The 25,178-nt window shown below is 41.8% G+C and overlaps 2 protein-coding genes across 10 annotated transcripts in view; both read right to left on the reverse strand.

The window, feature by feature from the left end:
• LOC129775136 (amyloid-beta-like protein) overlaps positions 1-641 on the reverse strand; it is a 181,248-nt gene extending 180,607 nt beyond the window's left edge. For 4 of the 9 annotated variants that reach the window (XM_055779460.1, XM_055779462.1, XM_055779461.1 and 1 more), the window contains exon 1: positions 466-621. The gene's annotated coding sequence lies outside the window, so the exon portion shown is untranslated. The other 5 variants (XM_055779455.1, XM_055779463.1, XM_055779457.1 and 2 more) reach the window with 5 other exon arrangements.
• Positions 642-1,449: 808 nt separating this feature from the next.
• Positions 1,450-16,639, reverse strand: LOC129773891 (uncharacterized). The gene is made up of 3 exons (XM_055777551.1): positions 16,508-16,639; positions 16,064-16,431; positions 1,450-2,269 (listed from the first exon to the last, which is right to left on the reverse strand). The coding sequence occupies exons 1-3, from the start codon at positions 16,637-16,639 to the stop codon at positions 1,450-1,452; spliced, it is 1,320 nt and encodes a 439-aa protein (XP_055633526.1).
• Between the last annotated feature and the right edge of the window lie 8,539 nt (positions 16,640-25,178).

Here is a 25,178-nt window from a genome sequence, read left to right on the forward strand (position 1 = left end):
AAAAAAAATATTAGAAGAAATAGAAAACACACACGATAGATTATTCTCAATAGTACACTTCAATTTTTACTGCAAATACCGAATCACTTATAATCGTTTTACAAATCGATTTTATCTCGATACTTATTCAATCCATGTATCCTTAGGCGAAAAATGCTCTCTTCGCAACGGACGGGAAACGTTCACAGAACTGCACCCGATGACGTTCTAATTTTCTGGAGTTGTTTCCTGACCAACTACCGCAATCTTACGAGCACACACAGTGCCGGGCCATCCGACGACATGGAAAATAACCCTATAGTTTCCTTTCACCCTAGGCTAATTCAATTCTTTCCTTCCGTTCCATCCTCCGCAGTGTTTCCTGTTTTTCAGCACAACGCACTGTAATCTAGATATGATTCACCACACACATCACAGATACCGTTCTTGGTTCTTTCTTCCTTATCCCCAAACCGTTATTCAAACCTTCTGAAGAGCTATACCAGAAAGAAAGGAAAGGTGACTCTGGTTCAGTGTATTTCTATCCGCTTGATGTTTCACCGTACGACACGATTTCGAAACTGGCCGTAGAATCCAAGTGGTTCCAGCGAAATGCAAATGGTGGCAAGAACAAAACTGATGCGAGATTTCCAAAAGAGAAGAGCACAAACGCGCAATGGTTCTCGCCACACCAAAAAGGAAGGGTGAAACCATTGATCCGTGCAGGCGAGAGAACCTATCGGAGGAAATACCCGACCGCTGGGTGGTTTGGAACAAGGTTCAAAAAGTGTTCCATTATTCTATTCGATGTTCGAATTTACATAATTTGTAAAAAATAATTTAACCCTGGAAAAAAAACTGAAAACTGACTACAATAATCCAAGGATGACGAAACGACAGTCCGACAGTTTATTACTATTACGCACTTACTGGCAATACTGGAAAACAAACAATATAACTTTCTACTAAAATGTTTTATGAAGAGTTTCAGTTTCCTGCTTGAAAAACAGCTCAGAAGATGTCATGAATATTGAATTCTTCAAAATTTTGTTATTTGGTGTGTTCGTTGCATACAAAGATCGGGTTTATAACATTCAAATGCTGTTTATGTTTATGATCTCGTCATACGATCCAATTTACAAGAGTCAGCCCCTCGATTTCATGATTTATCAACTCGTTGTTTGCAGTCTGCAACGAATAATTCTTTCGAATTATTCACATTCATGGACAAATTCTCATTTATAATACGGCTGGTAATTGATGAGAACGTTTTTGACTTCCGGTTAGAATTATCCTGCTCCGCTCTACAAGTGCCATATTGCATTCAGTGGCTGAAAGTGTTTTAAAGAACACTTTCAAACAAGTGTTAATCGAAACAATCGTTGATCCGAATTAAATTTTTCTAGGAATGTGTTTATTTTCCATTTTGGTACATTCAGATCGCACGTTTGCATCATGAAAACTAAGGTTTTATTTGAATAATTTTGTCACAAAATCCTGGACTTGGACTAGACTTCGACTGGGCTTGAACTGAATTGGGACTGAACCAAGACTGGGACTGGGACTGAGACTGGGACTGAGACTGGGACTGAGACTGGGACTGGGACTGGGACTGGAACTGGGACTGAGACTGGGACTGGGCCTGGGACTGGGACTGGGACTGGGACTGGGACTGGGACTGGGACTGGGACTGGGACTGGGACTGGGACTGGGACTGGGACTGGGACTGGGACTGGGACTGGGACTGGGACTGGGACTGGGACTGGGACTGAGACTGGGACTGAGACTGGGACTGGGCCTGGGACTGGGACTGGGACTGGGACTGGGACTGGGACTGGGACTGGGACTGGGACTGGGACTGGGACTGGGACTGGGACTGGGACTGGGACTGGGACTGGGACTGGGACTGGGACTGGGACTGGGACTGGGACTGGGACTGGGACTGGGACTGGGACTGGGACTGGGACTGGGACTGGGACTGGGACTGGGACTGGGACTGGGACTGGGACTGGGACTGGGACTGGGACTGGGACTGGGACTGGGACTGGGACTGGGACTGGGACTGGGACTGGGACTGGGACTGGGACTGGGACTGGGACTGGGACTGGGACTGGGACTGGGACTGGGACTGGGACTGGGACTGGGACTGGGACTGGGACTGGGACTGGGACTGGGACTGGGACTGGGACTGGGACTGGGACTGGGACTGGGACTGGGACTGGGACTGGGACTGGGACTGGGACTGGGACTGGGACTGGGACTGGGACTGGGACTGGGACTGGGACTGGGACTATAATAACAGGTCTCGGCATAGTCATAGGATAGTCAGCTGACTATGGGGAAATTCCCCTCCGTATTCAGTTGGAAATGACTTTTGGCTTCTTCACGCAGATTCTTCGCCAAAACGACTAAATAGTTAGTCGGGCGTTTAGTCGATTTCTTCTAAATTCTATTTCTCTCTCATGTACCACGTATGCATGTATTGATGTTTGAGTTCATCGTGGTTTGACATATACTACAGGTGAGCTGGATTGTTTAGTATCGTACTAGAAAATTACTCACACGTATAAAATAGCGTGCAATGTTGTACCCAACCTACACGCTATTTACTAATACTAACGCGAGGACCTTTATAGTATACCTAATAACTGTACGTTGGTTTGAGTTCACGGTGTATAGACAATAAACCGTCCATTAATGGTGTAACTCATTTTTGCATCAGAAAGTTTTCGTTTCACTTTTTTAATGGACGTAAAAATAATATTGTGTACGCGGATATGAAATTAGTGTCAAAGGGAAATGGAAGTGTGGATTGAAGTCAGTTGAATGAAGAGGCAGATTTGTATTCATTAGTCGCATTAGTACTTTTATATTTCCACTTCTACATCGAAATTGTCTAGGGACGACTAATAGAGCTTATCAGGACAAACATTTCCAGAACTTGTCAATATCTAAACCTACTCAAAGTTATTGATGTTTTTTACCTAAAAACTCATTATTTCACATTTTACAGTTCTTATTTTTTTTTATTTAGTTGTATTCGGTCTTCGGTGGTACCGTACAGACTAATCCTAACCTATACAAAATTTTTAAGTCTACAGATGAAACATTGTCTGGTTATATTGAAATCAAATGTATCATAGATGGCATTGAAAGCTTTGAGACATGAGCATAGAGAACTGTTGTATCCGTAATTAGTCCTGTGCCTAGGAATGGCGATTAGAGCGGAGTGTCGCAGCTGGCGAGGGGGTACAATAAGTGGAATTTCACGTAGTATATCGGGACAGTCAATGTTGTTCGTCAGGACGTCGAATATGAACAGCTGTTGCAGCCTTAGTCGTCGTACCGACAGGAGCTCGAGATTAATCAAGCGGCAACGATCTTGGTAGTCAGGAAGATTTAGTGGATCATTCCAAGGCAAGTTTCGAAGTGCGAAACGTATAAACACCTTCTGGATGCGTTCAATGCGGATTATCTGATACGTGTGGTAAGGTGCCCAAACCGGAACAGCGTATTCTATAATGCTACGCACTAATGCGCAAAAAAGCGATTTCAGTGCATATACATCGGTTAGCTGAGCAGCATTACGGCGAATAAAACCAAGTGCGGAAAAAGCTTTGGCAATACTGATAGAAACGTGCTCATGAGAACGAAGTTTAGAGTCCATTATAACTCCCAAGTCGCGAATGGACTGTACGCGTTCCAATGGAGTATTGTTGATCAGATATTGGTGTGAGACTAAAGATCGACTGCGGCTAAAGGTGATCGTTTTGCACTTATTTATGTTCACACTCATACCATTCTCTCTGCACCAGCTCAGAAGAACGTCAATGTCGGTTTGCAATAATATGCAGTCTAATGGAGATGCGATGACTCGAAAGATTTTAAGGTCGTCAGCAAATAGTAGCTTACCAGAGGATATATGAAAGCATAAGTCGTTGATGAATAGGACAAATATCAATGGACCCAGCACACTTCCCTGTGGTACACCAGATGGTATGTTGAATGTACTGGATCGCGACGAATTCAGCTGTACGAATGCCTTCCGATCTGTTAAATATGACATTAACCATTCCGTAATCCACGTCGGGAGGCCTATGTGTTGCAATTTTTTGACTGCATAGGCGTGCGGTACAGTGTCGAAGGCTTTCGAGAAGTCGATATAAACGGAATCAACTTGATTACGCCGTTCGATTTCATGGAATAGTATGTTGGAGTAGCACATTAGGTTGGTCACAGTTGAACGATGTGGTATGATTCCGTGCTGATAGTCAGAGATAATCGGCTTTGCTGCATTAAGCATGACGTTGTGCATTAGAGATTCCAAAACTTTTCCCAAACAACTGAGAATCGAAATTCCCCTGTAATTGACAACATTGTATAAACTGCCAGATTTGTGGACAGGAATCATTGAAGCGGTTTTCCATAAACTTCGAAAGCATCTCTGTTCTATTGAACTGTTAAATATCATCGTCAAAGGAACGACCAAAGATACAGCGCAGTTTTTTACTAACAAAGGTGGCAGAGCATCCACTCCGGCTCCTTTCGAAGCATCCAATCTGACCAATGCACCAAGTACTTCATCGTTGGAAAATCCGAAGATCGGAAGGTGAATATTATGGGTTGGCACGTTATTGAAACATCCCGGGCGAGGTACAGGTGAAGTTGAACAATACACACTTTGGAAAAAGTTAGAAAAAAGATTGGCAGCTTCGTTAGCTGTGCTGGCTGTGTAGTCATTATATGTGACATTGGTTGGCACGCGGTTGTTAGCTTTTTGTCCTTTAACGTACCTCCAGAACATCGATGGGTTTTGTTTCAAGTTTGAATATAGAACTTATTGATTTTAAGTTGTATTTCAGTATCTCTCAGTATCTCTCTCTAAATAACATCTCCTACGCATTCCAAAAACACTTATCCACAAATTATATAATCGCAACAACAAAGGAAATTCGGTCCGAATCGGCGGCGGCGACATCAATCGCTGCGTAACAGATTTTCAGTTTAAGTCCTCGAACGAAGAACATAACTCCAACCACTCCCGGCCTGAAATATATTGCATTTCATCATCATTTTCAATCCAAAAACAATGCCTGAACACACACCTAAATTTACACAAGCACTCATTTCGATTTTTTGACGTAGAACTACGTTTTTCATTGAGGGTGCCAAATCAGAAAACAGGTCACGTTTTTATGAAATAAATATAACGTTAATAACTATTTTTGCCGTGAACGGATTTTGGCGATTTATATAGCTATACATTAGAGTCCCACAGTATGTATATGGTTTAAATTGATGAAAATTGGAAGCATTCTCATTTCCTCATACATTTGTTCTGTCCATTTGTGTGCTTTCCCAATAACGAGCAACTTATCGACGAGAAACGAAGGGGAAATCGTAAGATGAAAAATCTCCGTGAACAAAGGAAAAGAAGAAGAGTGAAGCAGAATATTTGCCTAGAGTATAAACAGCGGATCTCACTGAGGCAAACTTCATTCTTCGTGAGGACACCAACTGGACAACACCGTTGCTCTAGAGGCGAATGAACTGAAAAGTTCAAACCCTCTTAAAGGCAAGAAGATGAAGAAGAGCACCGTTGCTGGGCGAGCTGGACGACGTGGTATCGAATGGTTTTCTCAAGGCAATGGGGGTGGAGGAGTAATATGAGAAAAGAGTAGAGTTTTCCAAGGGCTTTTTTGAAGGCTAGAGACAAATGAACTGAAAAAGTTTAAAGTATAATTCAACACGTACGTGTGAGTACGTGCGTGCTTCATAACCCGTACTTAAAAATAGTGCATATTCGCTACGCGGAAACCCCATTTGTATCTCCGTATCTCCGTGTACATTGACCCTGTCACGATGCAACAATCGCCTAACTTTTTATGCTATAATTTGTTTGGTGTTGCAAATTATGCAGCCCTAATGATAAATATGAACAAGGAGCGGAGATAGCGGGAGGGGATTATTTACGTGAGGGTCTTCTTCTTCTTCTTCTTCAATGGCACTAACGTTCCTAGAGGAACTTCGCCGTCTCAACGTAGTATTACTTGCGTCATTTTTATTAGTACTTAGTTGAGATTTCTATGCCAAATAACACGCCTTGAATGCATTCTGAGTGGCAAGCTCTAGAATACGCGTGATCACAGTGCAAGTCGGAGGAAATTTCTTTGACGAAAAATTCCCCCGACCAGAACGGGAATCGAACCCGAACACCCGGCATGTTAGTTATGACGCTAACCACTCGGCCACGGGAGCACAAACGTTAACGTAAACGTTTACGTTAGGGTATTAGTAATGAATCTCTGCTGAGGCAAATATTCAGCCTTTTTCCAAGCAGTTAACATTGTTTGTTTTCTGTCATCATAAAGGCTTCGTTGGTACCTTTGACATTGCGTCAATGCATAGAACTGACGCTATGGTGAAGCAGGTGTTGAGGTTGTGCACCAAAAAATCAATTGGGGAATACCAAGTTATTCAATAAGTTATAATAAGTTATTCATCATTATCATTTCAGGGCGACTGGTAGAATGGTTATTTCAAAATTTTCGTAGCATTATAAAATAATATCCGCAGTTATAAACAAGCGTATTAATAATACAGCGTAGCTCTACGTCAACAATGCGGTCGTGTCTTGAACACAACCTCCTATAATTTTTTTCTTTAGATATTATTTTAGTTAGAAGTTAGGAGCAGTTTATAGCAAACTTTCCTATGTCCCCGGTACACACCTGTCATTTCTTACATTTCGAGTCACCCGACAGCTGCGGAAGTTACTTTTCTGTCAAACAAAGAACAAAACGAAACCGGTCAGCAAACGGGAAACAGTCCGTGTAAAATTTCGCTAGTGGAATTTAAGTATTTTAGTCGAGTTTTTAGTTTTGGAAAATTCGATACTTTTTATGATTCCGATTAATCTTAGACCATTGTATTCTGTGAGGCAGCGGGTGTTTGATTGCTTATCGATGCTCAAATGTTTTGTTTTGAAATTTCTAGTCCATTCGGGGTAAAACCGACACCTAGTTAGTGTCTCACCGGCAGGAAAATGCATCCTTTCTTGTATTTATGTTTGACAGACAAAACGGCAGAGCTGGATTGATATTCAACTGAAAACAGTCAAAACCAACGTTGAGTAGAGCATGTCAAAAAAAGGCGACGAAAAGGTTTGGATGGAGATCCACCGGCGACATCTCCGGGGGATCCTCATCCAAACTGGTGTCAAAACTACTCCTGGTCCGGAGCAGGAGCAGGAGTTCCTCCGTTACCTGCTCGACCTCGAGAACCCTTCCTATGAGATCCTTATTACCGATATCCTATGTTCTGACCTTTGAATTGGCAAAAAGCAACATTAAGGTACATGACGACTTTTATGCCGTTTTTGTTCATTCTAATAAAATATACTTTTTCTAACACGAATATTTTCGATGGCACAGATTTTCTGAGGAAAAACTACAGATGAGGAAGATTTGTAACTCCTCTGATTTCAATTTTTCAGATTTTTTTTGTTGTTTCCCGGCAATCGGGTCACACCCAACAGCGGAAGAGACTTTGTCAAGATACAAAGAGAGCCCATTTCCAACACCGTGTGCGGCTAGACGACATGCGCATTATGGGTCATGCTCGTGTGGGCTGGGATTCTTACTATCTCTCGCTCCCATCAACAGCACCATCATCGCCTTTCTCAATTTAATATGCGCGTGGACAATAGCGGATGTTCCCTGATTTCTTCCCTCCGGTCGTCCTTTCCAGCAATGCATTGGGAAGCAGACTGACCATTTATTCTGAAGTTCCGTTGAGAAGCCAGCGAAAACAAATCAATGTTTAATCATCGCTTGCCACCGATGAACATGAGTTGTCGGATGACGCATAGGATACTTGTAAACGATACGTAACCGACGACGGAAAAGAAACTCAATGATTCTCAGGTAGCAACAACGAAAAATCAGAATGTCTGAAAAGTGTGCTGGTGCATACACACAGGTTCTCTGGGCTCTCTGTGACCCGCTGTTTCGCCGTTCTGAGAGTGTATGCTCCCACGGTTGGAGCCCTAACGATGATAAGTGGTCAGACGGAACAACTCCTCAGAGAAAGTGAAAAACGTGCCAAACACCAAAATGCTGTGTACGAAAATGCGGTCGAGAACGCTTGAAAGGTCACATCCTAAATTAAGCCTTTTGCCACATTAGCTAATATTATTTGGTTCAGCTTGATTTTACGCCAAAGTATGGTTCTATAGATACATCTCCCGACAATATACAAAAAAAGGAGTTGAAAGAACAAGATTCAACAAAATTATGCCATTCTATGCTCATGAGTCGTGACGAATCGTCTCGTCTGGCGGTTGGATGATTGATTTCATGCTGCAGGACCCACTCAATGCACAACAAGTTTCAATGGAGTTTATTATTGTTCTTGCTTGCGACAACAAAAACAGAACCAATTCACCACGAAGTTTAACTAATTAATTGTTTGCGGTGGTTGTTTGAATCGGTCGTATTATCTGGCTAAATTTTCCACAAAGAAAAATTTGAGCAAGAGATTTTTCTGTGGAACTCTACAAGTCTAGAGAACTGTGTGTTATGAGTACCATCAAAGTTTTTAATTAGGACCAAAAAACGTTGAACACGTGTTCAACAATATACGCACATGTCTGAGAAGTGTCTTCCGAACTGTACAAATATATGGAAAATTATAAGGGTTCATTACAGCCCGTGTTTCCCTTAGAAAAGTTACCAATCATCTATATTGAACTATATTGTTGGGGAGTGACTAGATATCAGCGTATATATCATGTAGCTTCATCAGATGCTGTTCAAAACCTCCAAAGTTTGACCCTGCGACTGCGTTTTGATGTATTGTTGTGGACCTATACTACTCAAAACAGCAAGCTAAATAGGTCTAGTTTCCGAATTGTTCTGAGTTAATTCGAGTGTTTCAGTTTGAAATGTTTTGTTCAACTTATTAATCGATGGTAAAACTTAGTTTAAAAAAATAGGATTGGTTGAATAGGAACCATCTTGTTGCGGACGAATTGAGAATGGTCAATGATTTAAGCTCTAATATTTCCTAAATTGAGTTAAACTCATTTTTGTTTCCTTTGGGTTGTGCGAAAAATAACTATCCATCATTTTTTTTAATATCTCTCAATGAATTCCCAATGTAGCATAAGCGTATTCGGCGCACCACTCTCAACATCAAGATGACTCGCAGAGATGTACAGATGTGCTACAAGTAAACTCGGAAAATCTTTCGGAACAGGCGAGCCATGGAATTCTCTTCACTCATCATGACTAATGTACCGTGGGATTAAAGCATTCCCTTCGTAATTTATAATCGTAAGTTAAGTTAATTTGTGATTCACGTCGTGCAACTCCAAATCGATTACAACTCTTTCTAAAAGTGAATATATATATTGAATATATTGAAGAATATATTGAGAAATATGCGCTTAAAATGGACAGTTTTAATGAAGTGGTCAATGTTCAGTTTACCAATTTGTACTTCCAATCAGGGCCATATAATTTCACTTCACATCGTCCCTCAATGATAAGCCTATGGCCTTTTAATTTGCTGCAACCTCGCGCAGACTGAAAATAGTACTACTCTCTCTTCATGCTCAATAAAGATAATATTACTTCACTTTCATACAGTCTTGTTTCTTTCATTCTCTACACCGAAGCGAAATTATCGATCGTCAAATGAAAATGGAAAGTTTTTATATCGAATGAAAGTGTCTTATTTCGAATGAAAATTTCGTTGGAGCTCGAACCGTATTCACTGAAACTAATGAAAATGACGATGTAGAAGAATGTGTCCTTACAGTCACCAGGGAAGGAATGTTAGTATGATATTCGCCGCCCGAAGGCCAGAAGGGTCGCCTCTATAGCGTGGTTCCCTAGCGTTTATCATGGGAGGGATAGTTGTTAGTGGGGAGAGGTAAGAATCAGGATTCACTGAGGTAAGTGATGTGATTATGTGAAAGCGAACAATCGACGGAACGAGAAAATGAAATTTCGAAAATCCTATTTGTCTCAACGCGCGGCAGAAATTATCTCTAGGTATCTTGAGAAGGAAAACCTGCAAAATTGATTGGACCGACTATATATTCTATTATTTATTGCATTGTTATTGAAATCCAATCGTGACGGCGGAGAGTTTTCTTTGGGAAACCTGAGAAGGTAACCGAGAGAACAGCTCCAAAACTAATAATTCTAAATTCATCACGCGTCTTCTTTATCGACCTCCAATCCCGACGATGAAGAGTTGTCTTTGGGAAACCTGAGAAGGTAACCGAAGTCACGAGTACTATTTATAGAACTCCAATAACGATGGCGGAAAACTGTAGATTTCAAATATCATTTCCTGAAGCTGAAATTTGTAGTCTCAAACTTCAGATTGAAAATTGAAATATCGAATTCCGAATACCAAATCTAAAATACTCAATTTCGAATTTTCAATCCTTTAAATTTCATACTTCAAGCCTATGTTTTAATTATAAATTTAATTAAAAAAAATTAATTGAACAAATTATAACTTTTTTTTAATTTCAAGTTCTAATTCCGAAATTTCATTATCTCACATTCTATTCTTGCCCATCTTGCATTGTGCTCCCCAAGGGTTCGGCAAGTGAGCCAGCAGCTACCACATTTACACACATTTTCTATCTCACTCTCATTCTCAAATAGTTCCCTCTCCGGAAAAGCTGCCAGTCCTTCCTTAAGAGAATCACATTCATTAATTCTAATTAGATTCCTGATGGAGCTGAAGAAAAGATGAAAAACAGAGAGACACTGGTGCTATTCGATTATAAGCTCTAAAGAAGTTAAGTAGGATTAATGTATGGATATAAAAAGAAGTAATATTATACAAAGAGTAATAAAGAACTTAGCTGGGATCGTTGTCAACTGATCATTCCTGCAATCCACCCTATAGTGATACCTGCACTACCGAACACACAGGCACATACTTCGCCCTACCAATGATAAAAAAAAAGAACACACACACATACACACAAATGGAAACAGTCCGATAAAGCCAAACGAAATCTTCGCGTCTTCGCATCACAAACAATTGCTTTATTCGGAGATCATTAACTTTTAACTGCTTCAGTGAATCCTAAACACACTCGCGAATTTATGGCCAACCGTTAGAATCATACTCAACGATCAGCAGAGAAAAACGCGTTCGAACATGTCTGACGAAGCTAGAAGAACCAAACGAGGAGCGAAGAAAAAATGCGTCCTTTCCCGACGACTGCCCGATCGAATCTCCCACGTTGATTCCTTTCATTCTGCAAACAAAAGCGACGTTAGAAATCGTCACTTGGAAATTAATTTGAAGCATCCATGTATCCGGGCAGTTTGTATAGAAATGAATGTTTCCTTGCTGCATTCGAAACTTATTTACAGAAACTAATGAAAACGGTGCAGTGAGAGTATGCCTGCAGAAGTAATCCTTTACCGGCGCTAGTAGTAAGCGTGAAATTAGTGATTAAAAGGATAGTGGTTTAGTCGAATACTGGATACCGAATATCCGGTCAGCTTCGAGTCCGGATAGCCGAGTATCCGGCAGCCCGATGTTTGTGTTTGTGCTTGTTTGTGTGCGCGCATGTGTAAGTGGGTTTTTGCGTGCACTTGTATTAGTGTGTGTTTGTGTATGTTCGCGCCTTTTTATGAGTGTTTGTGTGCGTGTTTGCGTTTTTTTTTATAGAGGTGAGGAACGCTCTTCCAGCCTTATCTGGGAAGGGATAACCCAGACGTCGAGTGGGGATCGCACCCACAAAAACCAAGCCCTCTACTCGTAGCCTCATTCCCCCCGGGACCACATCTAGGCGACTACTTCAGGGGGCAGCTGTGCTCATGCACTTCACGAGTTTTCAACGCAAACTAGCGTTGATCCTTCCCTTTTTCTCTATATTCTTATTCACCATTCGTTGCTCTCTACTACGCTTATGACCATTTTGCAGGCATCCATTTACCCGTCGAGACGTGCACCGATTAGGAAGCGCCCTCCAACTTAACGCGCGCCCCGTCACAGTCACCCTCGCAGGATTTCTCTTCCCAACGGAGCGCCGATTAGGTAGTGCCCTCCAACATGACGCGCACTCCGTCACAGCTACTCTCGTGGGGTATGCACCAGTTTGTCGATGGCTTCCTCCATGATGCTCGCTCCTTCGAAATGTTCGCAGTGTTCCTCCATCCAGGCCACGATAAGGCGTTGACAGGCAGGCATTTTTTTGTTCTTCGCGACAGCATCCGTTTACCTGTCGAGACGTGCACCGATTAGGAAGCGCCCTCCAACATGACGCGCGCCCCGTCACAGCCACCCTCGCAGGATTTCTCTTCCCAACGGAGCGCCGATTAGGTAGTGCCCTCCAACATAACGCGCACTCCGTCACAGCAACTCTCGTGAGGTACACATCGATTTGGTGACGCCTTCCTAGGCGCTCGCTTCGTCGAAGTCCTCGCAGTATTCTTCTTTACAATCCACCATGAGACATTGCCAGCAATTTGTCAATCCTTCTTGCCAGATTCCGCTTACCTGTCGAGACGTGAACCGATTAGGAAGCGCCCTCCAACGTAACGCGCGCCCCGTCACAGTCACCCTCGCAGGATTTCTCTTCCCAGCGGAGCGCCGATTAGGTAGTGCCCTCCAACATAACGCGCACTCCGTCACGGCCGCTCTCGTGGGGTACTCCGGTGCTTCAGATCTCACTGTGGTTCATCTTTTATAGTCAGGCGTTATCCGCACGCTGGTCGGTCCTCCACTTCCGCTGTAACTCGGACATGATGTGGACGATTGCACTGTTCACTGCGTTCCAGGTGCCCTCGTCACGACACATTTCTTCTACGATGTTCCCAGCATGAAGGGTAGGCAGCCCCTCGCGCCTTGTGGTGAATCTTGGACATACAAATACGACGTGTTCCGGTGTTTCCTCCACATCTCCACACTCCGGACAAAGAGGTGATCTTGCATGTCCAAACCGGTGCAGATACTGCCTGAAGCAGCCATGCCCAGACAAAAATTGCGTTAGATGAAAATTCACCTCTCCATGTTTCCTGTTTACCCAGCCCATTAGTGTCGGTATGAGCCTGTGCGTCCATCTGCCGTTTTGAGCCGCACTCCACTCTTGCTGCCACCTAGCCATCGACTCTGCCCTCATTAGCTTCCGGATTCCTCTGGTTCCCCTCCTCATATAGCACTCACTGTCTTCCGCCAAGATGATGTTGATAGGTACCAACCTGGCTATGACGCAGACCGCTTCTCTTGATATGGTTCTGTACGCACTCGCGACTCGCATCGCCATGAGCCGGTACGTACTGTTCAGCCTCCTCGTGTTCCGCTGAGTTTCTTACGCCACGATCCAGGCTGGACCCCCGTATCGCAATGTCGATGAGGAGACACTAGCCAAAAGGTGCCTCTTGCTGCTGCTTGGGCCAAAGTTGTTGGGCATGATTCGTGTCAGTGCATTGATTGTCTTCGTTGCTTTTTTACAAGCGTAGTCGACGTGACTGTTGAAGTTCAGTCGATCATCGATCTGCACCCCCAGGTATTTTAAATCTCGCTTCGAGGTTATCAAGTACTCTCCGATGGTTATTTCTGCACGTTGCACCGCCCTGCGGTTGCTGACAATCAACATTTCCGTCTTGTGGTGGGCTATCTGCAGTTTCACACTTTGCATCCACCTTCCGATCATGTCTATCGACTCGGTCGCGAGCATTTCGACCCGTTCCAAGGATTCTCCGGTCACGAGAATAACAATGTCATCCGCGAAGCCAATGATCTCCACACCTCTGGGCAGATTCAGTTTTAGTACGTCATCGTACATACTGTTCCAGAGCGATGGACCCAGGATAGAGCCCTGCGGAACTCCAGCCGTAGTTTTAATCTGCGCCTGGCCCGTGTTTGTCTCGTACACCAGCACACGGTTCTCGAAGTAGCTCCTAAGTATTCTACACAGATAGTCAGGAACTCTCATCGTGTGGAGCGCAGTCGCGATGGCCTTCCAGCTGGCACTATTGAACGCGTTCTTAACGTCGATCGTTATCACTGCGCAGTATCGATTTCCTCTGAGCTTCTGTTTGGATGCTCTGTTTGCTCTTTTGACCACTATGCGAATGGCATCTACCGTGGATCTCCCTTTCCGAAATCCGAATTGACTATCGGACAGTCCACGAACTCCCTCCGTGCATTCCGTCAGCCTATTGAGGATGATTCTCTCCAAAAGTTTCCCCAGAGTGTCCAACAGGCATATGGGTCTATACGATGCTGGATCACCCAGCGTCTTTCCTGGTTTGGGCAGTAGTACTAGCTTTTGTACCTTCCATCGATCCGGAAAGTAGCATTCGTCTAGACACTTCTGCATTGCTGTCCTGAACATATCAGGGAATGCTAGGACTGCCGCTTTTAAAGCTACGTTGGGTATTCCATCTGGGCCAGGTGCTTTTATCGTTTTGAGGCGTTTCATAGCTGCAACTAGCTCGTCGTTCGTCACCTCTCTGCGTTCGATGCTATCCTCATCCTCTCCATATGGCGTGGGTGGCCAGGTCGTTGGGTCGTGCTGCGGAAATAACCCTTCCACGATAGTTTTTAATTTTTCGGGACACATTTCGGAAGGTGTCGTTGGGCCCCTGAGCTTCGCCTTCACCACTCGGTAAGCATTGTCCCATGGATTGACGTCCACGTCCCGCCATAACTCCCTGAAGCAATTAGATTTGCTCCGCTTAATCGCCCGTTTAAGAAAGGATCTAGCCTCTCTAAATTCCACTCTCCGCTCTTCTCTGGTGTCTATGCTTGACCGTTGGAAGCGTCTTCTGGCGCTGAGGCAGTTGGCCCGAAGCACGCCAAGTGTCTCACTCCACCAGTAGGCTGGAGGTCGCTTATACCTGGGTTCACTTTTTCTTGGCATTGTTATATCGCATGCTATGGCTAGCGTTTCCGTCAGTTGATCCGCGTTCATGTTCAATACGCCGCTCTCCACGCGTAGTGCTTCGATGAAAAGATCCTTGTCAAAGGTTTTTGTCTTCCACCTGCGTGGGCATGTCCTAGTTATCCGTACTGCCACGGAGTGTCGTTGGCCAATGGTATAACGGATGGCTTGATGATCACTGTGGGTGTATCCTTCGCATACCCTCCATCTCATTTTTGTCATTAACGACGGACTGCAGAAAGTCAAGTCGATGATGGACTTTCGGCCATCTCGACGGAAGGTACTAGTGGTACCCTCGTTGCACAGGGTAACATCCAGCTTGGCCAGAGCTTCTAGTAAGTAAGTCCCTCTCGCGTTGGTGCATCTGCTTCCCCAATCTACTGCCCAAGCATTGAAATCCCCTCCTATAACGACTGGTTTTCGTTCGGCGAGCTCCTCGGTGAGGACATCCAGCATATAGTGGAACTGGTCCATCGTCCATCCGGAAGGTGCGTAGCAGCTGCAGATGAAAATTCCGTTGATCTTTGTGATCACGAAACCCTCGCGAGCCCTCGAGACTACCTCCTGAATGGGATATCGGCCCATGACCTGGATGGCGGCCATTCCCACTTTATCCGTCACCCAATTACCGTTACCGGGGAGAATGCGATACGGCTCCGCGATAATTGCGACATCACATTTTGTTTCTGTCGTTGACTGCCACAACAGTTGCTGTGCGGTGTCACAATGGTTGAGATTTATTTGGATTATCTCCATCACTGTTCGCTTGTCCTCGCCTGTTTGTACACAGGGCAATTAAAGCCTCCCGTCGTATGGTCATTACTGTCCTCGCAGAGCATATACCTTGGCTTTCCCTTGCAGTCGCTGGCAAAGTGTCCCTCTATTCCGCATTTCCTGCACAGTTTGGATCTATCTGGCCCCAAGCAGCCTTTCGCCAGGTGGCCGAAGTTTAAACACTTGAAACTTCGCTCCAGTTGCTTTGGAACAGGCGGAACGATTCTAAAACGACCCACAGCCCAGCAGACGTTTATACTCTCTAGCAACATGTTCGCTGCGTCCGTTGGGAGACGAATCGTTGCGGTCTGCGTCCCGCGATACGCGTTTCTTAATCGGATTTTCATCGGAACTTTGCCCACGATGTTTTCCTCCTCCAACTTCTGACGCAGGTCCATCTCGGTAGTGAACAGACTGAGGTTCCTGCATTCAATCGATGACTCGGAGGATAAGGCCCTTACGTTTGCTCCGTCACCGAGAGCCCTTTCGACAAGATCCTTAAATGCAGAGCTCCTGATTTCTGGGTCTCTCTTCAGCTCGAACAGCATTTCGCCATTCTGGGTGCGTCTAGACTTCACCACGCTCTCCTCCAGTTTCTTGAGGCCAGGGTCCTCTCGCATTTTTATGAAGAGGTCAGCATATGATACGTCGCCCTTGGCTTCGACGATGAGTGCATCACCTTTGCCTCTCGCCCGCCGAGGATTAGGCTTCTTGTCCTTTGGCTCCTGTTTCTTTTCATCCTCTTTCTTCTTTTTTTTCACCGTTTTCTCTTTTCTCTCTCTCTTTTTGCTCGTTCACTAATTTTTTCTTGTTTCTTCTCGTGACCGTGCTCCAGTCGTTTCTTTTGCTATCGGTGCCGCTCTGGTCGTCGCTGTCACCCAGCTCTTCGTTGTCGCCCTGGGCAGCACTATCGCCTTGATCGTCGTTGTCGTGGTCGTCCTTGCGTTTTTTTAGCATTTCTTCTTCTGCTGGTGAATCTTTGTTTCTTTTTTTCCGAACGGTTTCGAGGAATCTTTGGCGTCACCTGTCCAGCTGCAGCTTTTTGCAACGCTTCTGCGAGTGTTTTCTCGGCAGTTTTCGTCCTTTGACGAGTCCATCGTGCTCCTTCATAGCTCGTCCCAAGAGAGATCTTATACCCGACACCCTGGTCTTAATCTCTTTATGCACGTTGGGTTTGTCCTGCACGAATGTGTCTAGTTCTTTGACCCTTATCATGATCGTGTTCAGAATGCTTTCTCCAGTCAACCCTCCTTCCTGGGTTAAACTACCGCTGGACTTTGGCAGGAACAGGGGATTGATCCCCCGACTTTGCTGGGTCTCGGGTATTCCTCCATTACTGCCACTAGGACCTGGTGTTACCACTTGTTTCATTATTGGCGATCGCAGCAGCTTTTTACTACTAGCAAACGCGTTGGCTTGGTCTCCTGTATCCATCATACTGTTTCTTCGTTCTTCGTTGGTTTTGTTAGTTGTCTCCATTTTGGTTGGGTCCCAACTCCAGGCCGCTATCTCCGCTCGTTGTACATAGTCGCCTTTTTGTGATCCCATGGTTATCTTTTCAAGCAGTGAGGCCATGCCATCCGATTTGAGCTGTCTTTCATTTTATTATATTTTCTGTATCAAACATGTATTCCAAATAACTGAGAAACATGTTATTTACAAGTGATTGAAGAATTTTGAACACGGTCCGCGACGATCCATTTTGGTAAAATAAAAATTACGATTGAAGGCAGCAAGCATCCTCTAACATGCGAAATGAAAATAAATATAACCCGTTCAATCAGTTTTAATCGTCAGTGAAAGCTTCTGCTTTTATGCTTGTAAGAGAACGAAAGAGGAAAGGGACTAAACAGAAGAATCAATGTTTCAGTATGCGTAGAGAATATTTCGTTTCCACTTCACCCCGATACACTGAAATTAATCCACCGAAAATGACTGTAGTGAAAGTGAGAGATGTATGTATGAAATTCAGTCACATTTATTATCTTCGAAAATAACTAGCCCTGATGTGCGGTAATCAGTTGTCGGCGCTAGTTCTAAGACTAATACGTCTTCATATGCCTCTTTCAATTCCATTTTTATTGAAAGACGGTGCGGAAAAATCCAGTTTGAAGCAACGAAATCGAATGAAATTTTTAATTGAAAGTAGTGATCGTCCTTTCACATGTGAAACTGAAAGCGACCCATTCAAATGATAATGAATAGGGCACTTTCAATCGTCAAGTGATAGCGTTTGCTTTTCATTTTTTTAGGAACGACAGCAGAACGAAAACGAAACTGAAGAATCGATGTTTCAGTATGCGTAGTGAATACACACAATTACACATTAGGCCATTAGTAATATCGGAACGTTATTTTAAAAAATCTGTATATTCTGTCTGGTTTTTGTCCTCAAAATATTCCCGAAAGATGTAATCCTACGTCAATTAATTGGCATTGTCATGAAAAATCATACTGTTTTGACCATGTCTCGAAGCGCCACCTCTCTGTGGCTTTCGAAACGTAATACAGATGATTTATCTAAAAGCCTCTGGTGGAACATCACTTCGAATGAACAATAGTGTAGATGAGGGTACAAAATTCTTAAACTCCGAGATAGGTTAATAGAATAGATTTCCCCACCAAAAGCAACCATCTGAATGAGCCTATTTTCAAAAAACCAACATTGAGAATTTTTTTCCCTGTCCCGACCCTTTTGCATTAATAAAGGGTGTACCGTTGAAAATCCGCACACACAACATTCATTCACAAAATTCGAGTTTTTATCCGATTATCGTCAAATTTCCAGGAAGTAAGAAGAAACAATTAAAGTTAGTTTTGGCATCATTCGTTCAATTCATTTCGCCTTTATATCCGAATGAATGAACCACAGCCATAAGATTCTGCACGGCCGATTGCATATTAATCCATGCTTTCTTCATTACTCTACATGCTTCATCACTTTAGGTCGTTTTATAATATAATAATAGTTCAGGAGTGAAAACGGGGCACATAAGACCAAAAAAACAGATAATATTTTTTAACCCATTAACGACCAAGCTGTAAAAATTATTTTTTTGACGAAAGCCATTGTTGTATTTTCGATTATTAACGCTAAAGGAACTCCAATGTTCAAGAATTATGTTTTTCCCTTCTTCCATTTTCCGGGAAATGACTGTTCGAAAAATCGAACATTGGCCGAAACCCGCATTTTTTTTTGCAAGTACAAACATACTGCAAACTAAAAGTCACTTCAATTAGCAAATATACGTTATTCATAAATGCATCAATTTTGGATTCCCGGAAGAACAAGAACAGGAGAATGGAGGTCTCTAAGTATAAATCCAAATTAATCCACCTAAGGTGAGATGTGGCATTTCTTATTTCATGTAATTTTAACTTATTACTGACAGGCTTTTTCTTTCAAACGAAAGCATATGCTGTGTTATTTTTATTGTTAACTGTGGAGAAATGTCAATGCTTAAAAACTAGTCTCTCCAATTATCCATTTCCCGAAAAAATCGAACATTTTCCAAAACCTGCAAAGTACCAGAGTACTGCTAAAAAACAATGGCATAGAGGGTTGGGAGGTTATTATTCGGTCCGGCGGAAGAATATTCACCCAAACAATCTCATAAGGATCCTCGTTGCACGTATTGATCATTTACTCCAGCTCCTCCACAAAAGAAATTCTACGGGCCGCCATCACCTAATGTTGTTACGGACAAAAAATCATACAGATTTTCGATAATATTTGCTAAATTAATCGATATTTGCAAACATTCACAACTGAAAATGCAAAAAGAAATGAAAAACCTTCCGTCTTCTAAAGTAAACAAATCAAAATGCGCAGCGGATGTTAGATGTGTTGGTGTTGATTCAGCAGAAAAAAAAATGTTCGTTATGGCCAACGTTCGATTTTTCGAACACTAAATTTCCCCGGCTGTTATTTTCCTGTATGCGGCTCAATCAAATGATTTTCGCTCTATATCACAATGTATGTTCTTTTATCAGAGCAGTACTGTAGAAAACTTCACATATTTTTGTATTTTATTGGGGTTTTTAATGGAAATTGAAAACACCTTCCAAACATACTTGCTTTAAATCGAATTTATTATCCAAAAAAGTTACTCAAAATTGTATGAAATCGATATAAGTGATAGCTAATAAATTAAGCTATCTTTTGGTGCAAAAACATTACCATAAGGTTCCTGTCCAAAGACATGAAAAATTATCAAAGTTGCTGTTCGATTTTTCGAACGCTTGGCCTAAAATGGGTTAAAGTATTTCATTGAGCGAATTAAACCAATCAATCAAACACTCTAAAGAGTCCCTTACACGATAAATAATAATGACATTACTTCATCAGAATGACAATAACAATGATCGTGTAAGGTTGACAAAATTGATATGAAGGGCAATAATGATGCAAATCCGGATTTTCTGAACTCGCTCCATCATTACTGTAATAGAGCAGGGACACTATCATTCGAGGTGTCTAGGATACTGTGCGACATCTTGTGTCAAAATCTATGTTTGTGAGCCAAATTACTCTCTATCAGATTAGTGGGCCCAAAGCAATTTATAATTCTTAAAATTTGAATGAAAGTTATTAATTGCTGTTGAATGCATAAAACACGTAGAACTGAATTCTATTTGACCAAATTTCTATATTTTTTTTGAAATCCCTACTAAAACTCATTAGTATAAAATTAAATTTCCACCAGAATTAGTTTTAGCTCAAGATTTTTTCACCATTTACAGAAAACCTGTTGCTCTATTACATAGAGCAACATATTTGATGCGAAAAAAAAAAGATTTTCATTTATACTTTTCGATTTTTTTGTTTCGAAAAGTTTGTTTCTTTTACCTGAAAACCCGTTATCATTTTCGCTTCACAACGATGGAGCACGAAGCTTAAAATGTTAATTCGCGATAGCGACAGTGCAGTGTCGACATCTTTTGCCCAAATGAGTGGGTGAAGCATACGGGTGAGATACGGTGTCGACATCTACGAAGGTATTAAATGGTAATGAATCAAGCATAAGCTATTGAGATTACTATTGAAAAATACAGTTTTGACGTAGGACTACGTCTTTCATTTCTATACCGGGGTGTAAAAGTTTCGAAAACGAAAGCGTTACGCCGGAGACCGAGATTTTGAGCGTTAATAGCTCCTAAACAACCGAACGAAATGGTACGATAAACACTTCATTCGAAAGACAAAATGTCTACGCGTTATATACTTGTTACTTTTTGATCCAAAAACTTGTTTCAATAGCCTTAAAATTGCTTTCAAAACAGGCTATTGAAATAACCAATCGGTATATAAGCGAGTGCCGCTCGGAAATCCACTCAGTTATAATTGAACACCGATTGGAGTATGTTGTTGCTGTTGTGGTGAAGCTAACTTCCTTCATCATGAAAGCGCTGATGAACGGTGTCACCAAGAGCCTGTTTGTGCACCTTAGGCCAGAAGGGAATCCATCAGGAGTAGAGTGATGCCAAAAACGGTTCCGCTTGAGACATCGGAGCAGCTACCACACATGTACGCGCGGAACTATTTTCATTTGGTTGCCATCCAGCATCGAGAAGATTCCGGAAAGATGTTATCGTTGCTGAAAAATAATCTGCTAGATCCCCTGGGAGTTGAAAAAAACATTCAAGCGAAAGAGTTTATTTTAATGTTTTCTAGCCATATAACACTGCGATCAAATACATTTGTTTCTGTGATTTTTCAATCAAGTGCAATTAACAGGTGGTTATCGAGTTAGCATTAACCACTGGTGGGCTTCGAGTATCGAGGAGAATCTGGAAAGATGTTATTGTCGCTGAAAAATAATCTGCCAGTTCCCCTGGGAATTGAAAAAAACATTCAAGCGAAAGAGTTTATTTTAGTGTTTTTTAACCATATAACACTGCGACCAAATACATTTGGTTTTGTGATTTTTCAATCAAGTGCGATCAACGTAAGACCACAATTTATTAGAGGTACAATGAATCTTAAGAAGGAATTCCCGTTCTACGCTCACTGGCAAACGATGTTTACTCAACAATTTCTCAAACGAGAAATGGGTGTTGTGTGAAAGGATGAGCGAACGCAAAAATTATGTAGACTGATTTGATGCAACAGATATTTTGTCTATTGGAAATGGAATACAAATCATATCACAATACAAGCAATGTATTATGTATTATACAACTTTCGTGTGATTGCTTTTTTTGCTGAATATTTGTGCGTAACGCTCTCGTTTTCGAAGTCCCCCAAATGTTCATTTATTCATTCATTCAGAATTGATTCAGATGCAACTAAAAGCAAATGATCACTAAATCAACGATAGTCCTACGTCACCTTTGCGGTTATACCACAGGAATAACCCATTTCCTGTTTTAAATTGTGAATAGATCAATGAAAAGAATTTCAAAATGGTTTTCGAATGCTCATAACATATTGTTTTTAAATCTTCTTCATCCATCACCGAAAGACATTATATTAACAGATCAAATTGTAGAAATCTTAATTAGAAACTATTATTAGGAACAACTTCCGTTCTAGATTTTTTCATTGTTTGCAGAAAACCTTTCTAATTATTGATGTGGATGTTTATTTGATACAATAAAATTGATTTTCATTGATAGTTTTCATTTCGAAAATGTGTATATCTCTCTTACGACTATGAAGGCTAGAGTTGCTGCATTCCTCGGAGCAATAAAAGTAATCGTGTAGGGTTGAAGAATAATGATGATGCCGAATGGAGTGTGTCTTGCTAGTATTGCCATTACTGATAATGTGGATGCTACTGATCGTGTAAGGGCCGCTTAAGAAGTACCTGCTTTGTTCTCTACTATGAGGGAATGTTTAGATGATGAAAACACTTTGCGAAGGAGATTATAGTGTTTTGGAAATTTTATCATTAAATTTGTTACATTCCAGGTCAAAATCGTCAAATAGAACTATGATCTAGAGTGCGACATTCGAAGCGTTTACGGTTTTAACATTGAGTCGTGACCTAGATGTCCAAGTATTGTACAAAAATCTTTTCAACTGATGAGGTGTATAGTATGTAAACCAGCAAGCTTCACAAATTCCTTATATTCTAGAAATGTGTTATCCTTTTCTGAAAATATTAGCGCACAACGATTTGCAACTGATACGGATTATTTGTTCCACTTTTGTATCTCATTAATTATAATTCTTGTAATCTATATGAACAGAGAGTATTTTAACTAATGCTACTTTGTTATATCTGGCTATTCAGAAATGTATTAACGTACATACTATGATTTTTCTCCTACACTAGCCTTTCATTTCTCAATGTACTCCAAAGCAGTATTATTGCGATTACAATTACGATTCGATTACGATTCATTAATTCGTAAATGGTTTGAATCAGGGTGCTTCAGATCGTTATCTCGACGGAGTACTATTTATAGCCAAAATATTTGATACTCTTTTGGCAAATATTATCGAAAACTATTCAGCAAATCCCGCCAATTACATGTTTAAAGTTAACGACGAAAACAAACACAAATCCTGTTCGCGTTAACAGCTGGCACAGCTCTATTTCGGTTGCGCATCACAGTTAGACGACATATAACCTAGAGTGAACAAGGTACATTTGCTATCGTTCGCAACGTTCATTCGTACGGATACTGTGGAGAGTAAAGGTATTGCAAATTAACCTCACCCGTTTATAACTTTTCAAAACGTCAGTCTCTCATAATCCTGAAGCCTTTGCGACTGGCGTAATTACGTTCATTTAACTATTGAGTTGATATAATTTTATAAAGATAGAACTTTAAACCAAAGCGAAGCAACAAGATATTTGCACAGAGAACGTCTCGGTGACTACTCAGTGGGAAAGTCATTGGATGGGGAATGTTACAATGTCGACCGATGTTCACCCTACGAAATTATTACAGTGATTGAAAATGGTATCTGAAGACGAACACAGGGGTATTACACCCACCATTCTACCCCCACTTCAGACGAAGTGGTAAACATGCAAATTGAATAAAATAATTTGGTAGTCCTTCGTCAACAACGCAGTCTTGTCTTGGACACAACCCTCTATATTTTTTGAGAACCCCCACTAGGCAATTTTAATAAAATGATCAAAATCAATAGCAACAAATGTTCGAAAGGTCACTAACCAATCTCTGATAGAAGCAACCATAGATTGAGGCATGGCTTTTCATTGGATGGAACGAATGGAAAATATTACAAGTAGTTTTTTTTTGTACTCAAAACATGGTACAAATTGATAAAAAGATGGGACCATGAAAAATGGTCGAAAAAACTGTTTTGTACTGTCCCGTACAAAACGGTACGTTTGGTCAGCCTATTTATAAGGCGCCATTTCATAATTTCGGACCGTCGTAAGCCTTCAGGAGAGGGGGAAGTCGCTTTTGGAGACACTCTTCCAAATACACCTGTCAGTTCATGCTTGCGTTAACGCTTTCCGCAAGTACAAATCCCTTGCCAAATCAAGAACTTCTTGGCGAACTTCGACATCTTGTTTGTCCGGAGCTTCTCGGGTTCATCCAATTTATCCTCGGCAGTCACATACAGGTTTCCTGGAATCAGGTTGAAGTCCGACTTCACATATGTCTCGTAATTCATTACGCAGGAATGTGGTTTCGTTAACTTCTGGTCGTACAACTTCCGGACACGGCTTTTTGCGACGGTATTCTGTATCACGTCACGGTTTGAAGACTTCTGAACCTTTCACGTACGTAGTCTAGTTCGAGTTTTGGTATTCTGCACGAAAGTCTTCACCACGCGTTTATAATCGTTCTCGTTGACCTGACGGTTCTATTCGGATGTTCGCTTCCGCTCAACAGTCAGACGTTCTTCGAACCGTTCTATGATACCAAACAGCATTCCTTCCAGAAATGTAGTGTAGTACTCTTGCCATTTTTTGTAGTCCAAGTTTATCATCAGCTAACATGTGACTAAATACGCTATAGATACCAACGGATTTTTCAAAACTTCGAGACGCAATCAATTCAGTTTATTCAAAATAAGTGTTTTGTAGAATTCCGTATTCTAATATGTTATTGCACATTAAATTAAATTGTAATAAAAATGGAAATGGAAATTGCACTTACCTCGCCTCTGCTTCGAAACTTTGTTTGCTATAATGTGCTGTTTTGCTGTTTTTGTTTGCCAAAAGCGAAGTTCAATTAAGAGCTGTGAACCATGCTATTGCTAATTCCAAGCACTTACAACACAACTGGATGCAAGTTGGAAGAGCAATTTTCCATGCGTTATATTACTTTGAAATCAATTGTTTTCTTGAGAACAATCGTAACTTGATGTAGTTATGCTGGAGACTGATTGAAACTAGGCCAGATAAAAACAATTTCCCACTAGACGTTCCAGACGATGATCTCATTGCTGGGGGGAATATGTGGTGTACACGCGAAAACATTGTTTATAGAGAATCTACACTCTGTCCAACTTCTATAAGACCAGGTGATGATCTTGCTGCTTTGTGCCATTGTAAATAAACAA

The sequence above is a fragment of the Toxorhynchites rutilus genome, chromosome 3 (genome assembly GCF_029784135.1).
Source record: "Toxorhynchites rutilus septentrionalis strain SRP chromosome 3, ASM2978413v1, whole genome shotgun sequence".
Classification (NCBI taxonomy): Eukaryota; Metazoa; Arthropoda; class Insecta; order Diptera; family Culicidae; genus Toxorhynchites; species Toxorhynchites rutilus.

Excerpts from the sequence above, each read along its gene's own strand:
- LOC129773891 (XM_055777551.1), bottom strand. The coding sequence starts at position 16,639 with ATGCTAAAAAAACGCAAGGACGACCACGACAACGACGATCAAGGCGAT. Across the intron at positions 16,432-16,507 it reads AAAGAAACGACTGGAGCACG|AAGAAAGAGGATGAAAAGAA; the intron begins GTCACGAGAAGA and ends GTGAAAAAAAAG. Across the intron at positions 2,270-16,063 it reads GAGATGGACCTGCGTCAGAA|TCCCAGTCCCAGTCCCAGTC; the intron begins GTTGGAGGAGGA and ends CTGTTATTATAG.